Source organism: Apostichopus japonicus, chromosome 8 (genome assembly GCF_037975245.1).
Source record: "Apostichopus japonicus isolate 1M-3 chromosome 8, ASM3797524v1, whole genome shotgun sequence".
Taxonomy (NCBI): Eukaryota; Metazoa; Echinodermata; class Holothuroidea; order Aspidochirotida; family Stichopodidae; genus Apostichopus; species Apostichopus japonicus.
In genome coordinates, this window is record NC_092568.1 from 28,487,501 (window position 1) to 28,510,519 (window position 23,019).

The 23,019-nt window shown below is 36.4% G+C and overlaps 2 protein-coding genes across 3 annotated transcripts in view; one reads left to right on the forward strand and one right to left on the reverse strand.

The window, feature by feature from the left end:
- Positions 1–5,070, forward strand: part of LOC139971439 (inactive tyrosine-protein kinase 7-like) — a 56,836-nt gene extending 51,766 nt beyond the window's left edge. For both annotated transcript variants that reach the window (XM_071977912.1, XM_071977913.1), the window contains exon 13: positions 1–5,070. This exon is cut by the window's left edge and continues 5 nt beyond it. In XM_071977912.1, the coding sequence (XP_071834013.1) occupies positions 1–571 (571 nt within the window). In that variant the 3' untranslated portion in view covers positions 572–5,070.
- Positions 3,455–21,527, reverse strand: LOC139971440 (DNA-directed RNA polymerases I and III subunit RPAC1-like). The gene is made up of 11 exons (XM_071977914.1): positions 21,294–21,527; positions 20,683–20,754; positions 19,773–19,880; positions 18,676–18,808; positions 17,475–17,594; positions 16,406–16,455; positions 14,892–15,024; positions 11,500–11,622; positions 9,936–10,003; positions 9,157–9,205; positions 3,455–8,820 (listed from the first exon to the last, which is right to left on the reverse strand). Exons 1-11 carry the CDS (start codon positions 21,351–21,353, stop codon positions 8,693–8,695), a joined length of 1,044 nt encoding a protein of 347 aa, XP_071834015.1. The 5' UTR covers positions 21,354–21,527; the 3' UTR covers positions 3,455–8,692.
- Between the last annotated feature and the right edge of the window lie 1,492 nt (positions 21,528–23,019).

Sequence of the window (23,019 nt, forward strand, 5' to 3'; positions counted from 1 at the left end):
TCTCAAACAGTTTTTGAAAGCCACCAAGGGTGAGGATAAAGGGACCAATACCCCTCCACCACTAACTTACAACCAAAAGGTAGATATCATCAACCAAGTTGCCCTTGGCATGGAACACCTCTCCAACAACCGCTTCGTCCACGCTGATTTAGCTGCCCGTAATTGCCTCCTTAGTCCCTCCATGGAGGTCAAGATATGTACCATGTCGGCCAGTAAGGACCTCTACCGAGACGAGTACCACGAGTACCAGCAGAGGTTGATGCCCGTCCGATGGATGCCCGTGGAGGCCATCTTCGAAGACGAACTCTCCACCAAGAGTGATGTCTGGTCCTTTGGCGTTTTCATTTGGGAAGTCTTCTCCCAGGGCGAGCTCCCTTACAGCGAGCAGGACAACGACGGCTACATGAGTGCAATCGTAGATGGAGATCTGGTCCTGAAGACACCGGGAGAAACTCCAGAGGAGGTCGAAAATATGATGCAGAGATGTTGGGCTTCGAGTCTCAAGGATAGGCCTTCCTTTTCAGAGATAGTCATCACTTTGCAGCAGTTGAGCTCTGACAGCGACGTGTAGACTGACGACCTTCCCGAGGAAAACGAACGAACGAGCAAGCCCACGCAAAGGTTTATGAGATGTCCCCTGCGATGCTGATAAAGTCATGGATTTGTCAGTGCTGTCAGCCATTGGCCAGAAATGCTGTTTGAAAATAATGTGGTGCTCAAGAAGGTCGCATGAATGATGATAATAAGAGAAGGGGAATCAATTGCCTCTTCCTTTTTTGTGAGGGATTTCATCTTCCTCTTGCCGGTGTTCTAATTTCTTCACGATTAAGGGATTGGAACTGTGCGCCCTATTAGTTAATGTGGGTTCACGTGAAGTGAGGTTTTATTTTTCGGTTTGAAGCCAGGGGCCAGTCGAACTGTCATCTGCCATGTAGATGTGTAAGGTCTAAACCTTGAACTTGTAGAATTTTTCAAATCCCATATCAATACCCAGAGTTAAACCCATACATCTCAGTAGCACTAGTTTAAATAAAACACCCTGGTAATTGGTATCCATATTTACAGGAGTTTGGTATCCATATATCCATTGGTATCCATATATCCATACTATATCACCCACAAACGTACAGCATGCTTTAAAAATTGCAAAATTGATTCTCTAAGAATATTCTGTAACCATACCATCATTTTGCTTGTTGATGATGTAGGGGTAGGGTCAAGTTAAACCACCAAAATGTCTTAGCGAGTAAAACCTCTGTGAGGAAAAGGTATCTTGAGTTTGATTTAATTATCTTGAACGGGTTTTGGTCCTCCTAGCAAACTTTGAGAAAATTCTGATAACCTTTTTATAGGTAGCTTGAAATCAGTAGTTATTTAGAGATCCTCTGTCCATAGTATTGTGGTCAGCCCTGGTCAGATCTGTGTGATCCATATCTGCTATGATGTGTTGTTCTTGTTACTGAATTGAAATTTGTTATGAAGGGAGCTACCAGACAAAAGATAGCAGTGAAAATTGTGTATAAGATATGTGAAGGGTGTTTTAACTATTGTGTCTGTCTTAGCAGAAGAGGTACTTGAAATCATGATCCAGAAACCTTGCAATCTCTTGCAACATTTTTTTTTTACCTGACTCTAGATATTTCTTTCATAAAATGTTCAACTTTTTTATGTGGTATTTAGTGAGCTAATCTGTACATGGGGTAAAAATCTTTCAGACAGCCCCATAGCCACAGCTGACCCTGAGATGAACTCCTATGTGGAATATGAGACCTCTGTTTTAACTATACCGTTGGTTTCATGCTTTTCTTTTTCTCTTTGATTTTTGTTTTTGTGACCTAACTTAAATTTTTTAACTATTTTAATATTTGACAGTCCATGCTCTGATGACTACCCCTTTAAGCTGCAGCTGTGTTGCAGTAGACTCACTTGTGTAGATCAGTGACGTATCTGAAACATACAGTACTAAAGGAGAACCAAACTCATTCATTGCCTGCTATTGCACTGTGACTATGTTAGGGGGCTGACACTCTTGAGTCATGATGTGTAGTGTCAAAGTGCCTGCAAGAAGAGAAAGTAAGCCTAAATAAATGTTGCTGAAAGCAATACTGAATAATATCTCATGCCAAATAACCTTGACGTGGTTTAATGAAAACATTATTTTTTAAGTACTGAAGCTGCTATGATGTTAGTTTTAGACTTGCTTAAGTCTTCTCTCTTGTCTATGAAGGTAGATCAAACTGTGATGTCTCTCAAAATGTTATAATATTTTTGGTACATCATCATAGGTATTTCATATTCAACATTGGTTGATGATGGTGGATGGGGGTTTGTTTCTAATTTATTAGCAGTATTTTCTCTAGCTGTGTTGGAAATACTATTTGGCCATCAAAAGGCCAAAAAAACAAAAAGAAGTTTGTACCAATTTATTATTAAGGGCAGTACTCTATACAACTGTTTGTAATGTTTTCATTTAAACCTATCAAGTACCTAAGAATTGTTCTTAAATGCAATCATTATCATGTATGCCAAAATATGTTGCTACATGTTTGTCAATTGGAAATTATGTAAGTTTGGTTTATTACCAGTGCATAGGCAATATCTGATGTTATTACATCTCCATACTTTGTGAAATATTCTTCATAAATTCTGATGGGACGATGTCATATCAGCTTATGGAACATCGGAGGCAGCATCAAGATGTACTATCACTAGCTGGCAGACTTTCTCTTTGAAGAGGGAGGGGGAGGGGGGTCCAATAAGTAGAATCACAGCCATGTGTTTGCATGCCAGTGGCATTGAAGCAATCAAATTGAGTTAGTTTTGTAACATGCCAGTTCTGTTGAGTATCATAAAAGCCATTATCGAGGGATCAAAAGTCATGACCTTCAACGGACTCTATGCGATACCTTGATGTTACTCTTTGCTGATCATTATGGTATTCCTTAACTCGCTTATTTTGATACTAAGAGGCCTGAATTCCCCAGTTTCAAGGTGTACTCCTTTAAGTATTTTAGGGAACATCATCCACTAACTGTACTATTTAGTCACATACCATAATTTCCTTCAGATCAATTTGACTATTTTTTTTTTTTTTAATACATTTACATTGAGGGGTGAGGGGATGTAATGTTTTAACTTTCCTTTTTACAGGTGCTACATTTCTAGTGTTAATTCCTTAGCTTTCATTTACTGTTTTGATAAATTGTGCTGTGACAGAAACCCTTAAATCTTTTAAGTCTAAGCAACCCTTTTTATTTGATTTTATAAACTATTTTATATTTTTCTCTTTTTGCCATTAGAAGTAAGAGTCTTAGTGTTCTTCCTCTAAGCAGTCACCATATTAACAGTTAGAACTACATGGATTGTTAAGATAAAGCTTATGGTCACAAAATATGCTAGAAAGATTAAAAGTGGTCAGATATATATTGCTTCTATAAGCTACCTCTCCCCCACCCACTTTTCTTTACATTTGCCCTGGTTTCATCCACTATGAAGGGCTTAATTCCAAAAATGTTCAGATGAAGAGAACAATCCAGAAATTTCTTTTGGGGGGACTTTCCGCAAATATATTGCCGTAAAATTTTGTTGGCAAATACACGTAATGTTTAAGGGTACGATTTCATTTATTCTGTTTAATCTGCATGTTTTGACATTTACCTCTGCCAAACATTGTATGTATTATTTCAGTTCGCTCAATTCGCCAGGGTAATACTTTTTTTTCTGTTGTTGAATATGATCAAGTTTATTACCATCCATTGTAAATGACTGGTTGCCATAGCCAAGCATGATTACTTTGTTAGTTAGTTAGTTCTTACGACATGTTCAAAATTTGAATATCTGTAAACTCTGGGTAAGAAGTTAAATGGATTGATGTTCCGTGTGGCTGGTTTTATACTCTTTCAAAATTATGAGTTATTCAGTAAATTTCAGACATGGTGATATAGGTGTCAACAAGGTATGAAGTGGTATTAAGGATGTTGGGAGGTCCTCACCACTACCACCACAGTTGTTCCATTTCCTGGAGTAGAAGAAGGGTGCACATTGTGGTACTGCATTCACTGCATTGAACTTGATTCAAATGTTATGATTTTGAAGTTTTGTGGTACCATTTATGAGCCAAAATGCTGCATTAAGTCCCCATACCTCTCCATTTCTTCTGTATCAACACCAAAGATCATTTCTTCATATTACATACACATTTACTAATACTTTTGGTATTCATAAATACACCTTTCATTCAGCCAATTTTTTGTTGGAAACCAAAATCCTTCTTCCAATCTTTTACTCTTTGGTAATCAATATTTTTATTTAAATAATAATTTCCTGATTGGATTGAGACACTTTTTTTTATGACTTTTGTCTCCCTTTGTATTTTGGAATTAAGAGGTATTCAATGTTGACCATCCATCTATTATTTGGTACTTAATAAAGATTAATATTCGTCTACATTTTAGTAGGTACTTAACTTTAAATACCAGTACTTTCTTGATAGTGACATGCAATGAGCAGATAAACATCTGTAGAATATTACTTAAGTCAAACAACCTTTATTTTTGGCCAATTATGATTTTAGCGATCTTACTCCTATGTTGTTCTACAATTCTTTATTGTTTTTCTTTTAACCTTTCTATCTTTTTTAAGGTTTTTTCTTTAAGTTTGGTTTTCATATTATTTCTGCTTCAATTTTGTAAATACCAGTAGTATGAAGGTGCTAAAGTTTGCTTAATGTCTTCAGAAAAATCTTATTTGACTGAAGATGTTATCTGTTGTATGCCAAAAAATATATCGCTAAGTAAACACATACGGTTTATCAAGTACAAGGAAAACCAATAAGGAAAAAAAAGCAACAAAAAAAAGATTTGATTGTTAAGTATGTCATAATTTGTAAAATTTTGATGTTTTACCGTATTTTTGTGCCTAAGTAAAGCTGTAACTTCTGACTTTACTTTGCATGTGAAAAGAATTTTGTAAACTTTTAGGGTGAGAATTGCCTGCGCCTTTTTAAAAGTTATTTCATTGTAGAAACTTCTTAAGTTTTAGTAGCTTCATTAAACAATTTTTGTCTGCAAACTATTGTTTTCTTGATTCAGCCGTTGTTTCTTATTAGATCTTAAAGGCAGCCAACTTATATCTTTAAAGGCCAGCTGTACACTCCCAAGTTAAAAGTGAACTGCAACCCACATGTGACCTCACTTGACCTGACTCGACCCTCGTTATGTAGGTAGTCATGGATAATCAGGCAGCATGCATTTTGATTACTACCGCAAGATTTACAAGATTAAAATTTGGTCAAGATGTCCAGGTGGCTTCAGTTGGACTGACATGTTATTTTTTTTCCGACTAGCAGTTGGCAAATGTTTGTGCAGTGTACGCAGGGGTGGACTGGGTCTTAAAACTGGCCCAGGCATTTTTCACATAGACCGGCCCATTATTGATTAATATGTTACTTTACATAGTGATCGCCATCCTGGGGGAGGGGTCTCCCCATTTAGATTTTTTTTGAAGTTTAGGATTGCCTAGATGCAAAATAGTGCTATATTTCTCAGTTTTGTAGGTGACAATCATTTGAAAAGACCCAAATATAATTTTCCAGAATCAACACTTGATTAAACTGAGAAAAGTTAAAAACGTAAAAAAAATGGACAAAAATATATGTTTTAGACTGGATTTCTACACAGCCCGTCTGTATTCTATTAACTACTGTGAAAATGGGCTGTCATTTTTATCAGGCTCCCCAGCCCACCGGCTTACCGGGCATTGCCCAAATGCCTGTGTGGCCAGTCCGCCACTAAGTGTACAGCAATTATTGATCATGTAAATAATAAATGTAAATATTAATAATGCATCTGACCTTAACGAGCACCATTCATCCGATGCATTTAGTCAGCAACTTTATGAAACTGACTGAGTATAACTTAAAGAGCAGCCCTCCCCCATTCCCTCAACCCATTTTTCAAAGGTCAAGATTTTCCTGTTTGGAGCATGGTCTCTCTTGCTGAAGGGGAGGTTGACACTAAACTGCATCAATTATCACCAAAACTGCATGAAAAACTGCATCAAACTCTAAACTGCATCAAATATTGAAAAACAACTTGACATGGTTGCAAAATTATGCACCTAAGGACCCTTAATTATACAACAAAATCCCCAAGGGGTAGGTGCTCCATGAAAAATAGTCCACATCTTTATTTAATGCACCACTATATCACAATTCCCCAAAGAAGGTGTCCCTTAACAACAACAAAAACATCTGTAGTAATGCATCACTGTATAAAAATCCTACATAAGTGCCTGAAGATATCACACTTAATCAGACTAACACAGCCCAGAACATATTACACCAGATGAAAGTTAGACATCGAGTTATGAATGAATCCATTCGATCCTCAACGTTACCCAGACACTTCAGGTTAGCACTAATCACAGGTAGTGAAAAGCATCTAAACAGCAGTTTGTCAAATATTCAAAAGTTTTGGTGTTGCTTCATTGTTCGAAATGAAGCTTTGACTAGTCAGGATAATGTCCTTCATTGTCATCGGGATTTTGCCACAAAACATTTATCAGAATCAATTCAGGAAATGGTTTCGTCCCTCTTCCGTACCAAATTGAAAGTGTCATGTATAAAACGCATGACCACTTCCTCTCGCCCGTATTGGTCACTTTCGCAGGTTATGTTCCTTACAAAAACTTTCTCCTACTCAGTAGTAACTTGCCTCTCTGGTTATCAGGTTATACATCTTTTTATTGAAATGATCACACAATCATAACAGTTTGTGAAAACCGCAGAAAACGGACAACAATGTTTTCATACTTTATGTTGAGTCTGGTTTATATCTTGAAATAATTTGACCACACTGCAGTGTTGTTTGTTACATCATGATTTAAAATTCATCAATACTTCTTTTCAAAAACTAAAAAGAATGCTTTAAAAAAGTAAAATTCTGGTTGTATGGTTTGTCAATGTGACTGAAAAGGATGTGTAGTAATTGCAAAGCTTTTTGGAGATTGCTTACATTAAAACTTGGTGAGCAAAGTCAGTTCTTTAATATTAACTGAAATGCATGAAACACAACAGAAATGCATTAGACTAGATCATGACCTCTGGTAATGAAATTATAATGAGGTCAAAGGTCATTTAAGATGCAAAAAATTAGACAGCCAGCAGTGACTCTATAAACCAAAACAAAATGTAGATTTTAACAGACATTTGTTGCATGCCATCAATCCATATGAAACCACACGTGGATGTTAAAAAATGTAGTCTACAAATCAATATTTCTATTTCCTATCATAATTCAAGAACTGAAAGAAAATTGATTGACTTGGAAATGATGACAGTTGATATTCTCACCAAAATGATTTCACTTTGAGCATTCACATCTAAATTTGCCAAACACCTTGTTAAGAACCTATTTGACCACTAAGTCTACATTTCTATGAAGCTGTGAATCACAAAAGGAAACCTATAATAGTTTTTTTGCTTTCATGTTTTTCAATGTTTAGCTTTTTCCATCAACTTTTCTTTGATTGAAATTAGGCCATTCCACCTTGACTTGAATTTCACAAACCATGGTGGGTATGGTGTTAAAACATATCTCATTACAGGCTGTCTGATAATCGTACAGTGATCCCTCAAACATTAGAATGCCAGTCAAATGAATGTACATGAATGCAAATTGAATGCATACTGTCTTCAAGACTGAGCCTACAAAAACAACTTCACATTTACTTTTCTCCAAGGGCCAATAAAAGTGGTGACTTCTTTTGGACAAAACTCTTCAAGTTTGTTTTCTTGTTTTCTAGCTGGTAATTAGCTTCATAGATGCATGGATATAATTTTGCAGCTAGAATTGATAAAGTATTAATTATGATCTGACAATGAGTATTGTAGATTTCTTCTGGATGCTGCTACACATCTGTGGTGACACATAACCAGGACACTAACCTGACACATTGTGCTTAAACATTACATGGTAGGAAATCATATATTTATTAAAATACAACCACTGGCTTTAAGCATCAAAGCTCAATTGTTGTTGTATGAACTGTGTGTTCTTGTCAAGATGTTCCAAGCATAGGCGTAGGAGGCAGGGGGCTGCAGCCCCCCCAATCAAATTTTTTTGTGAAAAGTCGAGCAATATGCTGGGAATTTTTCAGGCACCTACTGAAAGAAAAATAATTTGCAATGTGTTTTTCAATGGTTTAACTGTTATTATAATTATCATTATTATTGTAACAATTCCCCAATAATTATAACCAAATTGGAAGGGTAATAACACCGCAAATGATTGTATGTTATTGGCATGCGATTTAGTAACCGATGAATGCCAATATGATATGCACATAAACATGTTGAAAGCGTGCGGAGCGGGTGAAAAATTTTGGTTATATTTTTTCGGGCAAGTCGTTACAGCCCCCCAAATCAAATTGGGCTCCTACGCCTATGGTTCCAAGTGATGTGTCCATTCCATGCAATTCTACTTGATATCACATTGTTCACAGACAAAGTGACCATAGCAGCCAAGCTCTTCATCTGGGATGCATCTGGTATATTTCCGACATTCCGCGACTGCAAAGATTCATTGTTACAACTGTAAAACACCTCCGTGGAGAAACCTGAAGAGGTGATGTCCGTTGGCAATCTCTTCATCAGCATTCGTTATATATAAAAGTTGCACATTCGTTCAATCGATCATTTTGTCCCTCCTGGTCCGAGGTTGTCCAGTTCTGAGAGGAAGGTCTGACATTTAGCTTTCAATATTTTGACAGCCTCGCTCACTAACACTTCTGGTGGTAAGGCCCCAGTTGATTCCACTGAAACTAAATTGAGAAGGTCAATGAAATAATTGTAAAAATGTTTCTTGATTGTGGAATTGAAAATGATTGATCAAAGATAATGAAATACAAAACAAGTTAGTCAACCACAATTTTCCAAGGCTAATAACAGTAAAAGAAAATGGATGCAAAAATCGCCATGGGCTTTAATATCATACATTCCAAGCTATTGTTACTGGTGTTACAGGGGATGTGAGGGGGGGGGAGGGTTAGTGTACTTTCTAGTATTCTCAGGTCATCCATGTCACCCTATATAAACTCTTTACAGGAAGACACCAGATCTGCCAAAAATTCCAAATACAAAGATTTTGGAATACTTACAAATGAAATGATCACGAACTTTCTTAAGATCAACGGCATCTCTCAGATCCTATAACATGAAAGAAATATAGCAATATTTGAATTATTTATGATTTGACAGGAAAATGGTCAAGTTTATTATTGTTCTTTACTCCTTAAAATCTGCCTCCAATTTTAGCAAGGATGTAAATTATACCTAAATGGTGGAAGTGGGGTTTTCAGGTTCCTTTCATGCCCAATATACAGGTATCATAGGTATGTAGGACAGATGTGACACCTTTTTATTTCATACATTAAATCAGATGGTGGTCATGAAACTGATCTGATGGGTTACAGTTAAACATTGTACCTCAATCCATGTGCCGCAACAAGTACGGATGAATCTACTCCTGTGACAAAAATGGAACTACAACACTGTAGGCCTATAGAATACAAAATTTCTACATGTGCATTGTCCATTTGCTATTTGAAATATTCTCAATATTAAGTATTTAAAATTCAATAAGTTGGTTTTATAGAACTAGTATACCATCCACACACACAGAAAATCACTAATATGTTGTACAGTCAGTTATAAAATGTCATGAATAAAAAGCCATGGCTTATGCATAGCTTCTGTCCTGTCCGAATTTTTAATATGCCAGTTTTTGAATGTGAATGGAACATTACACTTCAGGTGGGTTTTCATGCAAGCAAGGATGTCCGTGTCTCTAATAGTAATAGAAACAAAGTGAGAAATGGTCATAATTATTTTCAAGTTTATTTAATTCAAACAACAGAAGTTTGATGTTTCCTCTTACCTCATGCCTGAAAACCTCTCTACTACAAGTGTCCCTCCTGGAATCTTCCACAAATGCAACTTTTTCTCCTAAAATGAAGAAGAAAGACATTGACCAAATGCCACAACTAAACACTACAAATACCCCAACAGGGAATTGATATTGAAGGAACAAGGGGTGAAGCAGGAACCACACCTATCTTTGGTAGCACCTGTGGTAGCACAATGAGGGTTACCATTTTATCCCTATTAACCAGGATTGTCCAGTTTTTGCAATGAAACCTGACAAACTAAACTTTTCTGATTTTCTAAAGGTCTTTGTGACGTTCAAAAATGTCACTGTTTTTGTGTTATGCAAACATAAAAAAGTACACATGAAGAAGCCCATCAAACAATGCATGGCTGTTTGGGAAGCATGTCATTAACGTTTGCAACAAACAAACATGATTGAATTATCGTGTTAAGAAGGTTTGTTGAGTTTAATTTAATAGTTAAATCATATCTGACTAAATCATACTAGTTAATCACCTTTTGCCCTGTAAAATTCATACATAACTGGTGTATAAAGTGGAAAATTTGGTAAGTACACCAGCTCCCCTCCCCCTCTTACAGACACAAACAGGCTACAATGGTTTAATTTAGTTTTGCGCTCCGTAGCAGGAGAACAATGGGCAGATTGTTACTTTTGGCTATATATAATATTCCTAGGATATTTAAGGGGATATGCCATCATGTTTCATTTACAGACCATAAAGGTGCTCCTTGTAATCTCTATTTAACACATTTACACTTCATAATACTCTGGTGATATGATTCCTAAAATACTGACTGACAGATCTCTGAAGTATGCTGCTATAGTGTATAGTGCATAGTGTATAGTATATAGTATATCGTGTATAGTATATTGTGTATAGTATATAGTGTATATTGTATAGTATATCGTGTATAGTATATTGTGTATAGTATATAGTGTATATTGTATAGTATATAGTATATCGTGTATAGTATATATTGTATAGTATATAGTGTATTATTATATACGGTGAATGAAATCGTATCTATCAAGCATGCAAGGATAATAATAATAACTGTTTTTTGTATAGTGCAGGTATCCAGAGCACAAGGCAATGTTCAAATGCGCTCCCATATAAAGGGTCTAACTGTGATATTTCTCAAAAAGGATAGTTTTTAACTGTTTTTTGAGATCCGTCTTACTGGATGGAGAAATAGGTGCCTCTTGTTTGGCTATGAGATTGTTCCACAGTCGTGAGGCCATCACGGAGAAAGCTCGCCCGCCAAAGTTAGTTGAATGAAATGATGGCTCCGCAAGCAAATATTTATTTTGGGACCTCAGCGGATGTCCTCTCCAAGGATGTTTACAGTTGAAATATTCATGGTTTGCCTCCAATCGCAGAATGGTATGAAAGCTATAGTACATTGTAACACCTCATTTTAAATTCAAATATGCAACTACACAAAACCATATCAGGTTTAACTATGGTCAAGATTGATATATTACTGATAGTAAATTTGTCTACAGGATTGGCTACCAAATATCATCTTGCCTCCCAGATATGTTTCCTAACCTTGTTCATCTTCCTTGAAACCAATCACTCCCGGAGAAAAGCACTTTGCCAACCGTTCTGCCAGCTCTCCTCTCACCGTCTTCTTTAAGATGATTTTTGGAAGCAGCCTGTATGATGCTGTGGCTGAAAGATCAACACAGAAATGATACTTAAAAGACTATTACAACTATGTTTGGACTTCAATTTCTTAGATGAATATGTGATTTTAAACATCTGAATAATATTACACTGATTAGAAACGAACTAAAATGCTGGCACTACTACAGTTAAAGGGTGACTTTAGGTAGGGTTTTCAGTATAGATATGTCATAGTCCAAGATGGATAACAAATATGACAGCTAGTAATACAACAATGTAAAAAAGTCTTAATCCATCACATTTTTTTCATGGTATTCAGATCTAACTGTTTATTCAAAATCTCAGGAATGCTCTTTTTAAGGCTAAATTGACAATGACTCAGGGGTCGAAATTTAGAATATTTACCACTATTCCAGCGGAATAGTGGATTTGAAAATACACTATTCCGTCTCATTTTCCACTATTCCTTTGAAACTTTAAAAAGAAAAAAAATAGCATAACAAAATTATATGTTGAGTCTTCTGTTGGGCTATTGATAATCATTAGTGTTTTGTGTACTGAGGCAAGAAAGTCTGTAACCCAGGACGCAGTTTGTGAAACCCACTCACAAGGGCAATGTCAATGGCTAGTTTCGCACACTTCAGGGTATACGGGTCACAAGGACACCCACGGCCCGGCGCGGGGAGGTTGCTGTGATAAATCAGCCTCGCGGGAAATGTTTTGAACAATATTGCCATTCCACATTTTTATTTGAATTGATATTGTATGTTAGTTAGTCAACGTTTTCTTTCGTATGAATTTGACTTCAGTTCAGCGTTCCCACTTCCCTCTAATGTGCAGGATTCCCTTCAACTGACTCAGTAATCCAGCAAAGAAAACATTTGTCTGCTGGAAATCACTGCATCGTTTTCTTGCATTCGCGTAAAGTTATACTCAATGCACAAGGTATTCACTTTTCTTTAAAAAAAAATCTGAAAATCAGTAGAGAAATTACCAATTGTGTACGAAAAGAAAGTTGGTACACCTTTCAAATTTTACGAAAAGATTGAGCAAAACACTTTCGAAAAATTCACGCAAATCTGGCATATCGTGCTAAATGCAACTCATGTCATGTTAACAAGGCTCTAGTACACCCATCTATGAATAAACCGTAAGACCACATCTGGTGTAAAGCGGGAGAAAAAGTATTTTTTATAATTTCCAAAAATACGCAAAAATAGTATCCTACCATAGTTAAGTGTATAGCAAATAGCCTAACCACCTCGTCGGTTACGGATCACACGTAACTACAAAACACAACTAAATTTATTTTGCGAAGTTGATGTTTTCTACAAGAACATGGAAACAATATTTAGCATATAGTGAATCATGCCAAGTGGCCTAAAACATGTCATTACCAGGGTTACTTTCATAAAGATGGCCATAGCTATATATAGGGGCCCCCGATATCGTGCTATGCTTGTATGTACTGTGCCTCGTGTATCATGGGGAATATATTGTTTTATTCATGCGGGGGAGTCAGTTGGCTTGAGGTGTGTTTTACTTACCTTAATGTAACGGGGATATTTTACCTACTTGTCTTGAACGTCTAAGATAATATTCCGCATAACTTTACCGATCCTTTACTAACTGACCTAATTAGTTCTAGAATGGAGCCAAAACAGTTAAACTCCGTGTAACGTTTCTTGGAAAGATGCCAAAAAAATTTAACAAACAGGTTTTACACAGAGGGGATGAGAGCTCACAGTTGTACAAGGTACCTGGGGAAATTTGCAGCACATGTGTAGCCTAACGTAGTATTTAAATAGGGTTAAACACTGCAGTTGTGATGTACGTATCATTGTTAGGCTAGAAACGGGGCTTTGCCGAACGTTGTTTGTTTCATAATATCGGAAGTTTTGTAAGTTAAACTTTTTAAAGATTGTAAGACATTTTAAATCTCTTTTCATAACATAATATTGCTACTCCAACTTGTCATTTTAAAATTTTCATCAGTTTCGTGACAATTTAAATTCCAAAATTTGTTATTATTTTGCATCTTCAACTGCTAATTTTTAATCGCCAGACACGCAAAATTACCAAAATTTTCCGGGGGCATTCGCCCCTGGACTCCCACAAGCATAGGCGTAGGAGCCTTATTTGATTTGGGGGGCTGTAACGACTTGCCCGAAAAATATAACCAAAATCGGGAAATCGGCAGTTGTTTTTAGTGTGTTCGCGGGAAATTGAACAAGGATTTCCAACAAAGTACTACCTGTTACACACGAGGTGGAAATTGGAGGATAATGTAAGGCTTGCTATACTGTGCAAGTGCAGTTGGCTACGGAACATGTATGTACTGTACGTAACTGCAACTCACGTGTAAAGAGAGTTTCTTTTGTATTTCTGGGCAAGTTTATACGCCCGGAAAACAAATAAAATTAAAATTGCTGGCTGACTAGTGACAGGCAAGTAAATTTAGATGGATTTGTAAAAGTTTGTTGTTAGCTATCACTTTTAGCACTATCCATGCGGAATAGTGAACCCAACCAACTTGGTATTCCGTTCATGATTTCACTATCTTTGGATAGCGGAATAGCGTAAATTTCGACCCCTGTGACTTAGCTTCTAAGTGCAGGCCTAAATGTTAATGTTAATGCATTTTCTTATATTATAATATCTAATAACTCAATCAAAAATTGTGTTTTTAACTTTGAATATTTCAACGGTAACAGTTTGTCCTTGACAACTTTACAATGCTTTGTAAAACTGTTATTTGAGGTCATAAAACTTGTATATTTGAGTTTTGATTTGCATCTGAGAAACTGATCTAAAGGTTTTGTGTGCTAACACGAAGTATTCCAGCCACTTTTATTGATGAGCTTCGGTTGTTTTTTCTTAATGATCTACAACATATCATGAATATTATGCCTAAAGTCACTCTTTAATTGAGATTAAAGAGTTTAAATCATTCCTTACATTGAAGGCAACACTGCCCTCCCAATGCCTATGCAATTGGAAGTTCAGCTGTTTAGTATGACATGGGTATGCATTCTACATCAGCAGTCTTGCAAAATCTTAAGCAAACAATCCAGGAGCTTGCATAAATATCAAGCCACACGTTCCAAAAACTGCACATACCCATCTAAATAGTTTATTAACTCACTAGTGGGATGCACCCCATAGCTTGTGGACCTTGGTACCATAATATTACTCACATTAGTATATAATACAATTGAAACTTCAAAAGCTTCACGTATTGACAGTGTTCAGAGATTCTCTCAAGATAGACTTAACAATGTTGATGATACCAAAGAAGAAATTCATTCTCTTACCCACAGGTGAAAATTTGGCATGGTCTTGACCGACACCTTTGACACAATGCATTCGTAGGTCAATGGCTTGGCCTGGTCTCAGTTTGGCAATCAAAATATCCTCATCCACAGGTCTGATAGGATTTGCTTGATGCTACACGAAACAAAACGAAAAGGTCAGTGGAAGTGCTCATCATAAAAACGGAAATAGATTTAACTCGCAATTTTGTAATGAAGTCATGATCAAGGGGACAGAAATTCCTATGGACAAATATTTGTTAACATGTGCAGAACCATCATAAATTATGCTGAATGTGTCCATACATTCCCTTCTGTTTCCCTGAGAAGAAGAGAGAAATGTTTCTTAAGACTCCTGACAGTCAAAATTTAAAATGTTATTACTATTTTCACCACATGGGTTTTCTACCTAAATGCTATCTTTCAGTTTCTTTACCACTTGAATAGTAATTTGACTCTTTTTCTCTTTACGAACATCAACATCCAACGTTACATTATACGTAACATTCTCTGCTTACAGAAGTCAAAGGTGAGTTAATTTGTGGTTTTAAATACTGTTTAGTCTTCTTGGAGGAACGTTAAAGCAGCATTTTGCGTTGGGTCGCTTTTTTCCACTTTTTTAACATGTGCATCGATTTTTTTACATGTATCAATCATAAAACAGCAATCTAAGATACCATCCAAGTTTCACCCTGCCAAGAGCGTTAATTAGCGAGTAATTAACGATTTATGTCGATAAATGAGAAGAGTGTCCTCGACAAATTTCACAGTTAAAATTAATCGCATACAATTCCGCCAAACCCACTAGTTTGAATTCAACCAATCAGAGATGCAGGTTTAGTTATGAGCCGTTGCTAAAAATAGATTCAAGACTTCGCGTTGGTTGTACCAGGGAGTTGTTATGCAACTCCCTGGTACAACTGCCATATAGACTGTACACAAATCAAGCGTGGTGTTATATTACGTATCTGTCAATGGCGTTCGTAGTGTTTAAATATTCATATTATGGGCGAGGTTTATTGGGTTCCCAACGGAAAATATCTTGGAGAACAACAAAGTTGAAAGTTGCAATTTTTTCGACTTTTATGCCACCATTTGAAGTAAAATATAAATAGATTAGCTAGTTATGTATGTTGTTATTATGGCAAAGTGGAATCAGTGAGGTTGAGAAAAATCATAGAAAAGGACGCAAAATGCTGCTTTAAGAACTAACTGAAACTTAAGGTACTTTGAGTTTAACTGTCAGTATCCCATTACATCTGTTCTAACTAGAAAAAGAATACCTTCTCAAAATGACAGTAAATTTACAATAGCCATAGGAACTGATCACTTAAACAATACATTTCAAGTTAGGTACATAGAACTTTCAAACAGTTCACTCATATTATATATCTATCAATATTTGAGGCGAGATACTAAAGATGTTAAAAAAAAATTGATAATGACCACTACTGTTATCAATTTAGTGCTTCTCATAAAGTTATCAAGATCTGAGGTAATTAATTGTGCCAGCTTACCAGCGTTGCCTGATTTCCACGAGGAAGCCACTTGAGCTGTTTAGTTGTAACTAACAGAAGAAAGAGACAAATTTAGGGAAAGAAAATTGAGGCAAAAATAGGATCTGTTAATTTATGTCATGCTGTTAAAAACTACAACAGCCAAGATATTCAATTTCACAAGTCCAGGGTATAATTCATCCAGTATCACACTGCAAAATGCTGGACAAACTTATCAAATTGCTATACAAGTGCACAGATGCACAACGGTTTTGTACACTGGAGCTATAGTTTATTATTGTATAGGAGAAAAACTTCAGAACCTTCCAACCTGCTACACAAAATTTGAATACTAAATTATTTCCTGAAGTCTTGCTTAAAGAGTAAAAGTATATATTGATTGTAAATGATACACACATAGATTTAACGGCAATACAAGGCTTTCTATGGCCAACAAATTTAATGAAGAACTGGTACCAGATAAAAGAGTCCTATCAAATCCATGTTTTTTTAATTTGTTTTATTTATGCACTTTCATGATTATATGATGATCTTGAATTTAAGTTTTGACTGACTTTGTGAGCCAAACATCAGTAGGGTCATAGTGACAGTTCCATTGGCACTGTCTGGCAAATCTCATCAAGTTTTTAATCCATTTCAATGTAACATGTCAAAAAGTTGCTATATTTTCCATGAGCTCAGACTGCACAAGATCAACATCCTTTAGGCACCACAGACTCCCCTATTTCCCCCCACCCCCCCTTCTACCCCTTATGAAATTTTGCAGCAGGAACAAACTGAAAATTGAAATTGATTATGTCTTGCCTAAAGGTATTCACAGGGGTTCCTAGATTTTTGGGACCACTTGACCTTGCCTCATCTGCCTCTAGAATAATTCGGCACCGAGTTCAGGACATTATATTCAACCGATGGAATACTTACTAGAATAAGCAAACCCATGTTACCCTGCAGTTGCATAGCGGATAGAGTCATGCCCTAAAACATACCAGAGTGAGTGAGTGAGTGACATAGGCTACAGAAAGACAGGCTTCTTAAAAAACAAAAACAAGTTTTGGCAACAAGAAACTACCTTTTGAATTCTTGTAGATTTCTGAAGGATCTGGTATATCGGTAGACGAGCTGGTGTTCCTGCTACATTTAACTTTCAGTTCAAACTCGATGGTGTCCATATCAGAGCCATCTTCATCCTCTGTAGAAGATGAATGACAGATACCTGTGTCACTTTAAAGTAGGATATGCAGGTAAACTGCTGGTGAGAGACACTTCCCTACATTCGACAAGTCAAAGGTCACTTTCATACCACAGAAATCAAGAAAAATCTCACTACTTTTAACAATGGGTCTAAATTGTATTCTCCTTTTGCCATGAAAATTACAATGAACATTATAATCATAAGAATGAAGAAATTTCATGGCTTGAAAAGAATTCACAATAGTAAGAAAATAATGTAAAGAATCAATGTGTTATGCTACAATCGACTATCCTGACTCAAATTTTTGACAATTTTCATCAGTCGCTTCTTTGCAGGGGCAGGGGCAGGTCCAGAACCAGACTCTCCCTCTTTCCCATTGCCCCCCCCCTTACCACCCACCCAGGGCAGACTATTCTATCCCCCATCTGTGCCACCACTGTGTACAAAAAAATTCACAAGTTACGGATCACACATATTGTGCCCCTTATGAATTTGTCGTGGGCCCCAACTCAACATTCACGGCTACTGGTCTGACTAGGGTGCAGGTAAGAAGACATAGTACTTTGGATAGCATGTAAACAAGTATGCCATCCTTTCATTTCAATTTAAGTCTAGAGGGTAGCAGCCTAGTAGGGAAATGGATTTCAAGAGAAATTTCTTTGTATAGACTTTAAATGATTGTTCAAATATTTCTATTTATGATTAGCTAACAAATGATAATTATCGTAAAAAAGTGGTGAATGTGAACTAGATTGAGGAAAACAGTTTGTGGTTTTATATGTACCTCATAAATCATTTAATTTTAATATAAAGATGTTTTACTTAGATTGAACATTAAGCTGCATAGAATTTGTGGTTCAGTACTAATTATAAGCCAACTGCTAATGCACAACAAGTAACTTAGGGTTTAACAGCAACAGTTTGACTACCTATTTTTGCCTTATCAATCTATCTCCATCTCTCTCTCTTGTGTTCACAGATAATTTGTTTATTCTTTTCCATGACTAGGTGTATGTTTGACTGGGTTTAGTTTTCAGATCTTTATCTCTCTTATCTCCAACATTGGACTTGTACCAACCTTCTTGCCTGTACTCAAACATCCGAGGATCAGCGTTGATTGGGATCAAGCCCAGTCTGTGAGCTAAGACCTCGCTCTGTATGATGGAGGTGTTGTTGTGAATGAATATCTTGTCAGCTGCCATTATTGGAACCTGTTACAAGAAGAGAATCATTAGATTAAAGTTCATTGTCACTTGCTGTCTGAAGTTAATGTCCTTGTAAGACAGGGGTTCCCTAACTGGGATGCATGAACTCCCAGGGGGTGCGTGAGTCCATCCCAGGGGGTTTGTGAGAAGTTTATTAAAGTCAAAACTAGAGTACTTTTTGTTGAACTAAAATCTGATATATCATATAATGTAGTAATATACAAAAGTCATACCTATCGACAAACTCTTTTTTGCGTTCCAAATTGCATATGTTGCCATAGTAGTACCATACTGTGCATGTGATAAATAATTGAAATTATGAAACAGACACAGGCCGCATGACTTTGGTGAAGTTGGTGAATGTATGACAGTACAATATTACACTGTGAAATTGATCTTTTACGAAGCACTGTTATGTGTATTATAGTATAATAATGAACCAGATCGTGTCTCGAAAAGTTGGGGGTTCGTGGACTACTCTGACATCCACAGGGGGTTCGTGGGGTGATAAAGTTAGGGAACCCTGTTCTAAGTATTATTATTCTTTCAGCTTATCATGTACATGCTAGTATCACTATTGAAGCTAAATTTAAGAGCTCAGTCTCTATCAGTGCTATGTATATATGCAGGCAAGGTTGTTATTGTTAGGACATTAGCACACTGAAGGGTGCTCTTAATTTCAGTAATGACAAAATATATCCATGATTATAAATCCTCTGTAAATTGCCATGTTTATACTATCAAATGGTTTATATTCTTCCAGTATTACCAAGTGAATAAAGTGTATGGGCCAACAGAATGACAGTGTTGGGTTAGGGATATGAGGTGGATAGGTGTAGACTTGCAGAGGTGAAGGGGGATGGAGACAATGGCCTGAAACTGGAAGTCTGACACCTTTGTTTGTATTTTTCAAAAATATCCACAATTTTAGGAAAAGAAAGAAATGTTTTTTTGTTACAAGGATTCTTACTTCAGCCAGCAAGATCCTCCTAAAAGCATTGGCTAATGCAGCATCTATACCAATCATATCAAACTCCATGTCGTTACCATCAATCTTGATAATTTCAATCCGAAAATTCTGCAAAATAAAGGAGAATTAACATCAGATAAAGGAATAATCCTGTCATATGAAGTTAACATACACAATGAAATGTTGTGCATAACTTAACTGGCTATGCTAAATCCAAAAGCCTTCTCTAGATGCACCTAGAAAGTTATTTTTGGGTGGGTGGAATAATGTTGCAAAATGAAGATATAAAGACTATTTAAATCTGTAATAAAGCCAAATTATGTGACAGAATGAAAGAGGTGGAAAGGTTTTAACAGCAAGTGAAACTTCTTTTCCTATAGTAGTTTGTATTATGGATCCTACCATTCAGCAGTTGAGACATCAGTTTATTGTTGGTCCTAAGCCTTGATTCTTTCTATGACATACTGATGACAAAAAGGACACCACAGACAAACCTTTATCTCTGTCAAGATTAGTGATGAATATTGCAACTAGTGGTTCAGAAATCCCATACCATCAAAAACCCCAATGGATTTAGGTTACAAATTTGACTTTAAAGCAGTATAGCTAAAGTGGAGACATGCTTAACTGTATTTAAATTATAGATCTGTTTGTAACTTTAAATTAATATTTGATATTTCTATGTTTTGCTGCAGGGTGAAAAATTTCTTTTGGATTCCATTTGTCTGCTTATCTGTCTGTCTTTCTAAATCAATAAACACGTAATGTTTACTAGACAACTTGCTCTGTAACTCAATGTCAACCACATCTAACCATATTTCCCCTTAAAGCAGTTTAGAAAATTAAACCTTTGTACACATTCAAGCTATTGAAACTTGATGACATGTACACTCTGGGATCACTTACTTACCTCGGTAAACTTTGCAAAACTCCATGCATCATCATAACCATGATAACTTCCAGGAAAATCTGTGCTATGAACCTAGTGATAAAGCGGATTATGAAATAAAACATTAATGTACAATGATGATCTATCAATTGCTCCATAAATTTGAGAAGTGGTCAGTGGATGGGCTATGTCCAGGTTAGCCCATCATCCTCATCAGCTGAATTAGGACATTGCATTGGGTGCAGATGAGCCTAAAAATAATTTATATAAGCTATCCCAGGGCCTAACATTACCCTGCACCATTGTTCAATTTAAGTTGGACAGCATCTGCCTTGATCTAACTGTGTATAGGCTAGTGTTAATATTACTAGCCTATGCTAGGCCGAAGTACGTTGGTGGGTTGGTCAAAACATTTAACATAAACGGCATATAGGCCTTAATACTAGCCTGATATAGGTTTACTATGTTTATTAAACATAAGAGTGATTAGGTTTCGAATTAATTTCAAGGACAGTTGTGAATAACACCATTAGGCCAATGCTACGGCATATATTACTAGAATGGTTAGGCCTAATTAATGGGAATGCCTACAGCTTACAAGAAGAGTGGAGTGTTACCAGAACGATACATACATGGTCAATATCAAACTCGTTAAGTGTGACAAATGAACGTATCCCGTCGGTTGTCGCCATATTTAATACTGAATTTCACAGTTTCTATCTTTTATACGACCAATTGTCAGGACTTGAAAGAGATTGTCCTTGTTATAACGTAAGCATGCAATATTGGCCTAGTTCGTGAAGCCTACTTTCTACTTCTAGTACTAGTAATGTTGTTGAGCAACAGTGCTCTGTCCGTCGGCTGCTACGGAAAACACATGTGCACCAAACTATGGAGCGCAAACTCTGCCAAAATTGCTGGAGCACTTGTTCAGCAGATGCACTCGTTCGAGCTACGGATTCGCATTACATGTGGATCGGCTCGGTCGAGCCTCATACCATTTCATTATCCCATCTAGGATAAATGCAGTGGACAAATCAAAACCATAAACATCTTCTGTCTGAATGAAGGACTAACTTTGAGAATGCCACCCGGCGGAAACTTATTGGAGATAAACAAACTAAAACACAAATACATTGGAAGCTATATGGCCTACATTATACGTTAGCTATTGGTATCGGAAAATTTCTCCAACTCAACTCAAAGAGCTACTTTTGAACATAGACGTCTCCCAAATCCGATACTCGAAACAATAAGTCCGTTTCATTTCAGAACGAACATCAACACTTAGTCTATATCTAAAACGCACATATAGCCTGAGGCAAAGAAGCCAACCGGTTATCCAAATGAATTGAGCAGAATTTGTTTTAGCAGTAATGCTATCTAGCAGTTAATTCTAACGAAATAACAAAAATAATTCAAAGAAGCCGTAAGTGCACTACAGTGAAACTGGCGGGAAAGTGAAAAACAAAGTCTTTCAAGAAAGCTCTGAAGCCATTTTTCTTTAAAAGACCTTTTAGTAATCCTATTTGTTTCTCGTTTTTGTCTTGTTGCTGTTTTTGTTCATTTGTATGTTTTCTTTTTCCTTGTAAAGCGCCATAGAATATCGTTTTAGTTACGGCGCTATATAAATGCCTTATATATATAATATGATTTTGGATATTAATAACAACTACTATCGTTTCAATTTCAACTTTTTGGACAGCTATTCACAGTCCCCGCGATGCGCGCGTACCGTGGCAGCAAATACCTGCAAAAATGGTAGTATTCTGACACTACAAATTGCGCAATAAAAAGTCGTGGATTTCCGATTCAACCAGAGCTGTGTTTTTTTTTTGTCAATTGCCCTGGATCGAGTTATAGTTCGAAGAAGATGAGAAGGGTATAAGACAAGAAGACTGGGATAAGTCTTCCATCACTATGTACATACATGGGTATATCTCCATCATCTAACGTGACAGTGATGTTTAGTGATGACAGTTAAGTGTGTTACTTCATTAAAATGCCGTGACAGAGTAGCGTGTTGAAGCCACTGTTAGCTCATCTGAAAGTTTTCAGCTGAGGGTATAGCCCATCGAGCGAATTTGCCAAATATTTGTCACTTTTTGCCGCCGTGTTTTAGCGACTACCGTCTTGTCATTTTTCAGTCGATTTATACGCTGATTTCGGGGATAATTTGTAAATATGTATCAATTGTATCAATGTAAATATGTATTGTAAATATTGTAAATGTGTATTTTTAAATATGTATTTGTAAATGTATTTGTAAATGTGTATTTGTAAATGTGTATTTGTAAATGTGTATTGTAAATATTGTAAATGTGTATTCAATTGTAAATATGTATCAATTTGTAAATA